General features: G+C 36.6%; 1 protein-coding gene across 1 annotated transcript; it reads right to left on the bottom strand.

Moving 5' to 3' along the window:
- Nucleotides 1-2,659: 2,659 nt before the first annotated feature.
- Nucleotides 2,660-10,192, bottom strand: LY96 (lymphocyte antigen 96). The gene is made up of 5 exons (XM_066332426.1): nt 7,114-10,192; nt 6,065-6,154; nt 5,029-5,157; nt 4,095-4,147; nt 2,660-3,075 (listed from the first exon to the last, which is right to left on the bottom strand). The coding sequence occupies exons 1-5, from the start codon at nt 7,205-7,207 to the stop codon at nt 2,974-2,976; spliced, it is 468 nt and encodes a 155-aa protein (XP_066188523.1). The 5' UTR covers nt 7,208-10,192; the 3' UTR covers nt 2,660-2,973.
- Between the last annotated feature and the right edge of the window lie 730 nt (nt 10,193-10,922).

Below are 10,922 nucleotides of genomic sequence, written 5' to 3'. Positions count from 1 at the left end.
TTTATGGCTTTTATCAAATAAAACAGTAATTACACAGCTCAAAAAGTGTGCACTCTTATTGGAAACCACATTGTACAGGAACTGCTTCTTCTCATAATTACATATTTGGCAACAGAGGGTGAGGGGGTGAAGAAAAGCTATTTTCCCATCTGCAGAGAAATCCTGACAGCCTCTTAAAAACAACAGTAATGAGGGAGAGAAAAAGAGGTATTTGTGAAGGCTTTAGATATTAATTTCACATAAATATGCCAAACACAAAACCTTCCTTCATTTACTTTTGCTTGCACGGGAGGAGGCTTTGCACAGTTCACTGGAACTCCAGGCAAAATACAAGGATCTCAAGGCATGTAGCTCTCACAGAATATTTTAAGAAAGAAATTCTTAGTAGATGTTTTATTTCACAGTATTCACACCATTTCAACTCTAGACAGAGGCGAAAAATGAAGAAGCAAAAAATGGATCAAAGTTTACTGAACCAATAAAGTGAAACATTCAGATTAGACTTTACAGAGTCCAAGTAGCTCACTTCATCCTAAGTAAACTCACCTTTGCTGTGGAGCCCTGAATATGGACTCACGGAAGTTTGGACGTGAAATAAGTGATAACTGTTGTCAGCCCTGGACAACAGCAGAAGGAAGGAAAGCTTTTCAAGAGCTCTGTCCCAGGAACCAGACATGAAGAGCAAAGCTCTGCCTCCAGCTCAGCCCTTCACCCCACAGTATCACAGCAATTTCAGGGTAAGTTGTTTGCATGATCTGACACTTTACAAAATCTGTATCCTCTTGTCCGAGGAGAATGTGGTGTGGCAGTCACCAGCACTGGAATAAGTGGAAACTTCCAGTCACAGGAGAAAGCCTGAGGCCTTTGAAAGTCTTTGCTTTATAAAGTGTGGCTCCTGTGCTCTGGCCTTGCAGCTCTATCTGCTGGCATGTACAATTATAACCCTTCAGCTGAAGATCTATATTATAGAAGTCTGAAAGGCAAGCTACTGAGTGTATATGTTTATCTGTAAATGTGTCTATTCAGAGACAGAAATTCTATTTATACCTTTACATGTACTGTAAATTTTCTGTAACATCCATAAAGCATTAAAACATGCTTATGTAAAATAGAGTACATGCATATCTTTGATCTCCAGGAGTATTAATCCCTCCTACTTGTGTTACTTGCTGCTTAATAAACAAAATATTTCTTCTAACACTCCAAATAATTCATGACAGCAAAAATCTCAGGACAGCTTGTCACTGAAGATGGTTTTGAGACTTCTGGTTGCTGGATGCTGTGAAATGTATACACACAGACATCAAAAGGTAAGACTGTTTCTTAGGTCAATAATTTGAAACAGACACTATTTGTAATAAGCAAAATAGAAGAAGAAAGGTAGGTATTTCTTTATCATGCTCTCGTGCTGCTTTTTGATTGATATTTCAGTTTCAGAATAAATTGATCACAAGTGTAGCAAATGAGCTCAAACATAAGCACAACATGCCACCTTGCACTCCTGGAATGGTCTGTGGACTGAATGAAAGCACAGATGCTTTGCCACTATCACTTAGATATAATCATGGCTTCTTATCTCCAGTCATTATGCAGTTCTACTTCTGTTTTTATTGACTTCTAAAGATTTTGCTTTATTTAGCCAAACCTCTGATTAAACCCAAGTTTTAAATGGAGTATCTACAAACTTGGGTGTGGGGTTTTTCCTTGAGTTTTCTGATACCAAGTTTGAAAACCATCTTTCTTTATGTGTAAAATGAGATTAAAACTTCACTTTTCCTAATATGCAGTTTGAAAGAGGGTTGATTTGTCCTGGCTTTTAATTTTTTTCCAGGCCTTTGGAAGCAATGTGGTAGACACAGCACAAACTAGTAGCCAGCACAAAGTGCAGCTTCAACTGTGTCCTGTTAGTTGGGGAGAAGTCTCTGAACTCACTAAGTTCACCAACCCTACTGTATGGGGGCTGAGGATGAAAACAGGACAGCACTTTTCCTAAGGACCAAATCTCATACAACACTAAAGTCTTACTGAAGGTCTTGGGTGCAGAGGAGCAACAGAGAGGGCAGGTGGGTACTCAGTGTCAGCTGCCCAAGGGGCAAAAGCTACAGGAAAACTTTAGAAATGCTTTAGAGGAATAACTGAGGAATAGTTCAATCTGTTGGGTGACACCATCCTCCTGCTTATGAAGAACACAGCTCGTGTAGCCCCTGCCTCTCAGATTCTGAGCAAGAGCTAAAAACATTCTTAGGGATTGCAATTGCAGCTCTGGATGGCTAAATTCAGCTGTACCGTAACAGTGTAACTGGAAACGTATTCCACTTTGGAGTTTATCCACATCAGCTACTACCACATAACACATTATTACTCCTCTCTTTCAGCTTGGTGTAAACAGAGCAGAACAATATGAAACATCTAAAGAAACATCAGAAAATAACAGGTGAATGAAAAAAAAAACTCTTAAATTGATTATACAAACAAGTTTTATTGTTATAAGAAAAGAAAAAAACGAAAACAAATCAAAACCAAACAAAAAAAAAACCCAAAAAACAACGAAACCCACCACGTCACAGCAGGATTCCCAAATTCAATTGCTGTGTTATTTTAAATTGAATACTGATGAACTTATGATTCTTGCACTTCAGAACTTCTTGATTACTTTAGCTCAGTCTGAAGGATTCAACTTTATTGTAACTCAAGGCACAGCACCAAAATGCAGGACCCATCTGACATCCAGTCAGGATAATTCTGTGGATTAACCAGGATGCCGGATTCCCAGAGATTTTGTGCACATTGGCTAAGCAGCTAATTATGGCTGTGCTACAAATGAGTAAGACCATACATCATATAGCTTCCCAAACAGCACATGATGTACTCTCCCTCAGGAAATTGAGTGTGCATATTACTTCACAGCTTGGATTCTAGCTGCTCACAGAAGTGACCTCCATGTTCTGGAATTATTTGAGAAGCCTGTTGAACTCAGTAAGCATCTTGTTTTACTATCATGGTGAAATTCAAGCATATGAGCATATTATCCTCAGAATCATCAGCGAATCCTTGCACAAAAACACTATAATTGCCCTAAAACAATCAGAAAAAAAAAAAGACAATTAGTGCACAATAACACCTGCTCTTGTCTAACTGGCTTCTTGGAATGGTTCTAATGATTTCTGTTAGAACTGAAAAAGACAGATGAGATTCCCATCAGGGACTGTTCTCATGGATATAGTCAGGTATATGAGTGTATAAAAATAAAACGGTGTTTAACTTTCTTCTCATGGCCAGCATGCCCAGGAACAGCATTTCCTGGTCTTGCAGAGTCCCATCAGGAAGTGCCAGGTCCACTGACCAAAGCTCCTCATCTATTGGAGGACAGTTGATGGCAAAGATGTTCCTGTCTATTACTAGCTCAGGGGCTACAAGAGGTGTTGGACTGGATAGAGTCCAATACCGTTGGAGGCTCATGAGCTAAGGGGGATGGTGGAGATTTTGGACCAGTAAGAGCTCCTTAGTAACATTTTTAGGGGTTAATAGGGATAAAGGTCTTGGAAAAGATCAGACAACTGATGAGGCAGTTGTTGGATGAGAATGGTATAACCTGAGAACTGGCGCTGCCCTTGCTGTAAAGGTGAAGCACTGCTTTTACTTTTTGGATATTGTTATCCCTCTTCGAATCTTTGAAAATGGTTTCATGGAGTAAGAGAGCAGCATGTGAAGAGAATGTAAAATAAAGAACAAAATGGGCAGAAGGAATATGAATGGATTTACTCAAACAAATAATAAAAAAAAAGAATAATTTAGCAAACAAAATGGAATAATTAAGGTGACGTTAACTGATTACTTTGGCCTTTTCTTTTATAAAATAAAGGAAGAATGATAGAGGAATAATAACCTTAGAACATCTAGCATTTCAGAGGTGCTATCATTTTAATGTCATCATGTTATCACTTTTATTATAAGAAGGTTTTCTGAAATTTCCTCTTCTGTTTTCTACAGTTTGGGTGAACATCTCTCTTCAGAAAAAAAAAACCAACCTGTAAGTATGTGATTTTTCTATTATTATTTCTTTATACAAAACTATACAAAACATTGAAAAGTACCTTCGGAAACTTTATTCTTGAGCCTTTAATGTCAAATGTTGATACAAGTGTTTCTGGAAAACAGAGATAATTATAATACAAAGAGTTACTTAACCATAAAGCCATCAATCAGCGTGCCTAAATAACTTCAAAGCAATATGGCATATCTCTCAGCAGCAGTTGCCAATGTCATTTACTCTTTCACTGATAAAGCCCTCACCTGGTTCTTCTCTCAGAGCTCTGACTACTTGTTGAAATCACATTGGAAAACAGAAATTAACCACAGTGCTACTGCAACATCTCCCCCAGACACATCCTACTGTGATAACTCCAGTAATTTAACTTGTAATAGTAGTTCACTTGAATGGTAACTGAAGAGAGCTGATACTGATTTTTAAAGAAGGAAAATAGACTATATTTTGACATCCTTACAGGTCTTTTTGACCTTTAGTCTGACATCCTGCCTGAATTCTCTGAAACTGAGCCTGTGTTGTGTTAATACTTGTTAGCCCCAACCAAAGGATTGACTCTTCTCTATTTAAAAAAAAAAAAAAAAAAAAAAAAAAGCGCATCACACCTGGGTGTAAAAAATCACTTAAAAAAACCCATCCAGACACATATCTAAATAAACTTTGTTCTGGTTATTAGCAGTGCCCACAGGGCCTCTCAAATTTCCCGTTCAGTCCAGTCAAATGCAATCTTTCAATGTCATTTTAGAGATGCTAACTATCAGTGTCATAATGAGATGAAGGATATTAATAATCCTCATTTATGGCGATGGAAACTGCAGTACAAGGATGTTACAATATAGAATTTGGACATTTTCTACTTCAGTGGGGTTCTGGCACTGGACAACTGCCTGCTCTGAAGTCTGCTGCCTGCCAAGCAAGGTCTAGATTGTGGAGATAAAGATCTGTATGCATGGGTTGATTGCACCATGTGTTTTCACACCAACCTCCTTTCAAGGTTCCACACACTGAGTACTCATCGTCAGCTCCACTGCAGAGGAGCTCTTTCCAGAAGAGTGCTTTGGCACCATTATACCAGACATTGAAGACAATCTTCAAAAAGTGGATGTCATTTCCTAATTAAAACATTGCAAGTAAGAAAATGGTAAGTGGTGGGGAAGAAAAGCATATATGGAGACATGCTGTTTAGATAAAAACTAGATTCTGCCAAAATACTGTATTTTTGTAAGACTCCTCCAAAACTATAAAGGTATATATCTTAAAAACTGCTACTTCCAGAAAAAAAGAAAAAAGCTATTGTTGTTTTTAACAACAACAACAATAAAAATTAGTCATAAAAAATATTTGGGGGAACAATTTCAATGTCTGTTTTTCAATGTCTGTTTTAATTTCTTCAATAAAGAAAATAGAGTTCATTCAGCTCCACAGCTAACCTAAACACGTGCTCAAATTAAGACCTTAAATTTAAGCAGCTGTTGCAAACAAACTATCATAAATGCATCATAAAGATGTCTTCCTAGGGAAGCAAACCTAGTGCAGAAGGTGAAGTTTATGATACAGCCAAGTTCTAAACATTTCATTAGCTGAGATTGCTGGCTTAAAACTGGGTTTAAAGATCACTGTGAGGTTTGCACACAAAATCCAGTACCATTTCCAGCCTCTGAAACATGCATATTCTTTGTAGAGGTACTGCCATACTTGGATGGGCTGATGATACTCTCTCTCCTTTAGAAGACTTGGATTTTAGCCAAGACAGAATTCCAAAACGCACAAACACCTAAACTGTCACAGATTTGCATGTACAGTAACAGTCTGTGTGCTCTGGTAACTGCTCCAAGTAGAACTCAAACACATTTTCACAAATCATCATTTCTATCCATTCTTATGGTTTATCCACTCCACTTTTAATCTCAGAAATCAATTTCCTAAATCACCTGGCATTTAGGATGAAGTGTCAGTTTTTCAGTTGTATTTCGTTTTCAGCATTTCCAGAATATAATTGTCTAGTTAAGAGAGACTCACTTGGAATCCAGGTGAGAGCAGCCTTCCAGGCAGATCTGTTCATCGTGCTGCAAGGTGTCAGATTAAACATGAAATCATGAGCTGTGGAATCTATAGAAAAAATCATTTCACATTGACAATGTGAATAGGCTTCTCCATAAAAATAATAAGAATATACAGGTATACAAAGAAAAACCCATACATATTTATTAATGTATTTAATATAAGGTATAGGCTAGAAAATATTCAATATGTAGTGAATATTAAATATGCATTTTGAATTATATTATTAATTATTTTTACATCTGGAGGGCAAAACCAGTATCATATTTCTTTAAGTAAAAAGATAAGTCAATTTTTGGTTGATTATCTTTTGCATACAAAAGCTAGAGACAAAAGTACCTTTATTTCTCTTTTGAAGGTATACAAACTTTTTATTAGCACTAAACCAGCATGGTCTGCTACTGAAAATATCCCTATTTATGCTAATCATGCTGACAACAGCTAAAAATATTTTTAATGCACTACCATATTTTCCAGGATAATGTAAATGAACCTTTGAGATTTGCTTTGTGAGTGACCCACCTTGCATTTTTAAAACACACAAAATATCAGCCCATGACACAGACATGGCAAGAAGGGACACACTAAGCTGTGTCAGAGCCTGATTGGTACCCCAGCCTGACAGAATATCACAGTCTCTCTTTTTTTCCACATATTTCAAGCTTTGCATTGTAACATTCTTGTTAACTCAATAGGCATAATTTATACAACAGAGTACTTGAGAAACAAGTTTAAATCCATTATCTTCTAATATTTCCTGAATAAAAACATGCCTACTTTACTTGAGAATAAAATTATCTCTCTCCTAGGTACTGGAACCAGCATTGTGGTAAGATTTATGTCTATGACATAAAATTCTTATAACAGTGTGATTAATAACAGAAATATACTTCTTTTTATTATTTTGTATTCCTCAAAGAAACAAATTTGAAAGAAAATTCACAGTCCCTCAGACTACAGTAATGATCCTGCAAATGTAACAAAAGGATTACCTATCTTTTACTTACCACAAAAAGTATATGACATTTCAAGATCTGATGATGTACAAAGAAATTCACTGACTCCAGGGGTGAACAAAATGAAAAAAAATAATCCAAACATAGTTAAAGCTTTTTGCTCAGTATTCGATGGTTTAAAACTTCACTTGGGAGAAAGAGGAAGAAAATTTAGCACAGTCATCATCAGTCACGTGTCTTCAGGGAAAGTTCTGTTATTTATCAAATTTTCTGCAATCTTTGTTAATCCTACTGCAACTCTGTCACTTATCATCAGACTAAATTTTGTTTAGAAAAAGAATTCCTGCTTTTGTTGTTATATTTTCCCCAGACAATGCAGCAGCTCAAACCAAGAGTGAAAAATGAAAGAGAAAACTGTGTGAAATGGGGAAGTGAAATTTCATTATGACTACCAGCACATAAAGAGTAAGTTTAGTTGACTCATCCAGTGTAAGATTTTTAAAGGCATAAATTCAAACACAGTGTTTCCTGCACATATTAAAGAAGAGAAAAACCCACAACTGACGAAAACCAAGTCCATTCTTTTATTTTAATGGTAGTCAGTACCTCACACTGCTTTTCATAATAAATTTCTTACAAAGCTCACCATGCTTTAAGAATACACCAGAAATCTGGAGGAATATAATCAGATGATGTATTTCAAACGGAGCTGAATGCAATCATCTGATGTTATTGAGTAGAACCACCCATGCCCTGCATGATGCCACATACCACCTTCAAAGCTGTATTATAGTTACACTTCTTAGTGGGAACAAATTCAAAAATCAATAAAATTACAACTGATAATTCCCATATCTGACTCCCAGAGTCTCTCTGACACCTTCTCCCAGACTTTTCCCCACAGTCTCTGCTGGAGAAAGCAGCATGGCATTGTTTGCCCAGAGCACAGAGAAATGAACAGGCCTGGAGCCAGGGGGATACCAAACAGGAGTCAAATGCTGGCAAAAGTTGTCCAGTTTTCACTGTCATGTTTCTGTAGGAACACAGAATCTGTCCGTCACAGAGGAAGGTAGCTCACAACCTGACTTTATCCTGTGATGCTGAAGACAGTCCAGGTCTTGGATCTTGATACTCAAGTATGAAATACCAAAACAAAAACCTCTTAAAGCACTTTTGGTATTAGATTTAGTATTAGTATTTTTGTCTACTAGTGAATTACACAAAGAGTAACATATTTGCCTGTGTTGGCTATATCAGTCCTGTGGACTAAATAGGATCAGCTCTTACTGCACAAACCCAGCAGTACTAACCAGCTAGTCACAGCTAGTCCCAACTATAGGAACAGATCAAATTAAGCCTAATAACTCATTCAAGAGAGCACATGCCCCTCTAACTGACAGGAAACTTAATTAATTTTTTTTTCTTACTATAATAAAATATGGAAGTCTACTGAATTTAAAGGAAGAATGACTTACAGAAATTAGGTAAATCATTTTCTCACAAGTTACCTTCTTGGTTTACGTATATGTCTGCTCTCTTAGATTAGAAACTGTATTTATTTTTTAAGGAAAAGAAGAAATACATTAAACAGACAGATATTTGAGGTTGTTTCCTGTTAAGCAGGAAACTCAATAAAAATTACAACAAATATAACTTAATCAATCATTCTCACTCGCTCCATTCCCTATCACAATGCTTAAAAGTTTTTATTCTCACAAATTCTGTGCATACCAGGGTAGTACTTTACATATTATAAAGGTAAAGTAGCAAAAGATTAAGAAGTTGTTTTTCAGAAGTCTGAACATGTGATACAAAAAATAATTTGGGAATAACAATGTGCTCAAAACCATGACGGATTGTGCCCAGAGATGGGGGTAGTTCTTAGATTAATTAAGGAAGGTGAAAATTGAATTAAAGGTGCCTGAACGTACCAACTAATGAGCTACTACATGAAATAATTCAGAAAACAAGATAAAAAATTTAAAATTTAATGCAGCTAGAGAATTCTCTTCAGTATTTCCAAATCTTTCTACAGACCACAAGAAGAGTCCCACTGGCCTGACAGAGTTCAAAATTTTAAGAATTTTTCAGAATTTGGCTTTTAAGTGGGAATTCAAAATTACATAACTTTCTTGACAGATCTCCAGAGTACATACTTCACGCACAGATTTTTGCTGTTGTTAAACAGGATGCTATAAAACATATAAGCTCTTTGTGATCATAGCAATAACCTTGTTCTGTTTCAAGATGAACAAATTTTGCTTAAAAATTTGTAAGACATGCAGTGAAATTGAAATAAATCAGGAAGGCTGTAATAGTTGGGAAGAAGAAATGGAGTAGTGAGACAGTCACAAAGGAGCAATGAACCAGCTAGTAAAGGAGAGCTACCTTCTGGATGTACAGCCAAAAAAATATTCCTTTCAAGCACAGAGCCATGACCAGTGGTGTGAACGAGTTTAACCTGTGAGAAGTCAAGGCAGGCTCTCTGCTGAGTCCTCTGTCAGTCCAGTAGGTTTAGCACAAGTCCCAGGCCAGTCTGGGAGGTGGCAGTGACCCTTCTCCACTGACACACAAGATTTCCCTCCTGAACACGTGCCCCTCTGTGGCCAGACTGGGCCTGGTGCTGCTGCCCAAGGCTTTGGGCGGCTGATGCACTCATGGGCAGAGTGGAAAGAGCACTGCAGATTGACAAGATTTTACATAAAGCTCTCTTAATATAAACGAAGACAAACTCTCTGCTGAATTGACTTTCTAGACCTGTTTCAAGCATAGGTGGTTTTGCTGTTTGGTGGGTTTTTTTTTCAGCTACTTGCTGCAGAAAAGTTATAGATGAGGAATGAGTCCCCCCTGGTGGCTCGGACAGACAGACACATGCAAAAACCTCCTGCTCCTTCCTTACTGAACTTTAATTGCACAAGTCAAGACTCTTCCAATGCTTTAAAAAGCCAGGATAAGAAAGCTCAATTTAAAAGGACCTGGCTGGCTAAATGGAAGAACAAGGACAATAAGTACTACTGGTATCACAGTTAAAATACCCTTTATGACCATGATTATAAAGCCAATGACCTTGACAGCTGTGTTTGATAAAACTGTCATTAAATCAAAATAACCTAAATTATTGAAAAATATTTTCAGCAGATGCTTCTGGCTTTTCATGCCAGCATCAATGATATTCATAGAAGTAACCTCTTGTGATGATCATTAAAGTCGGAAACTAGTGTACAAGTAGTGTGAAGAGTCTGTTGTTTTCAAGTCAGTATGAGGATCACTGCAGGAGATTATAAAATTCTATATACTTTAATTCTACTAAATCTACTTTCTTAATTATAGTCTTTTTCTTTTATATTGCAATCCAGAAGGAAGGTGAAAAAGGAAGAGAAGTGGATAGAGCTACACAATAATGTTACTTCATTGAGGTTTTGGCAGTGAAATACTTCATTTATTTCAAAATCTTTTGCAAGTATATTCAGTAGGAACCAGCTCTTATATCCAATTAACAGTACCTAAATTCAAGTCTAAGCAATTTAGAACTTCATACCTATGACTTTTAATTTCTTTATGCATGAGATGCTGAGAATAAAGTTTATCCCAAGTTTCCTCACTGATTTGTGGTTAAAATCCTTAATATAATTAATATTTTTATCTTCTTTCTCAATGCATCCAAAAAGTTCTTAACTCACTTGTGATTGCTTTTCAATATAATCACCTTGTATTTGGAGTGTTGACTGCAGGTGAATATGTTGGCCAGATAAGCACTAATAAGTCACAAAAATCTCCCTCAGGAAAGATTTACAATATACATGATCATAATATCCCACCACAGAAAAAAAAAAAAAAAAAAAAAAAAAACGAAAAACAAC

The sequence above is a fragment of the Sylvia atricapilla genome, chromosome 1 (assembly GCF_009819655.1).
Source record: "Sylvia atricapilla isolate bSylAtr1 chromosome 1, bSylAtr1.pri, whole genome shotgun sequence".
Taxonomy (NCBI): Eukaryota; Metazoa; Chordata; class Aves; order Passeriformes; family Sylviidae; genus Sylvia; species Sylvia atricapilla.
The sequence above is the reverse complement of the archived record's forward strand: the minus strand, read 5'-3'. Positions and strand labels throughout refer to the sequence as shown.

Coding starts and splice junctions, on each gene's coding strand:
- LY96 (XM_066332426.1), bottom strand. CDS start 7,207: ATGTTTGGATTATTTTTTTTCATTTTGTTCACCCCTGGAGTCAGTGAA. Junction 6,155..7,113: donor AATGTCATATACTTTTTGTG/GTAAGTAAAAGA, acceptor TTTTTTCTATAG/ATTCCACAGCTCATGATTTC. Junction 3,076..4,094: donor CAAGAATAAAGTTTCCGAAG/GTACTTTTCAAT, acceptor TGATTGTTTTAG/GGCAATTATAGTGTTTTTGT.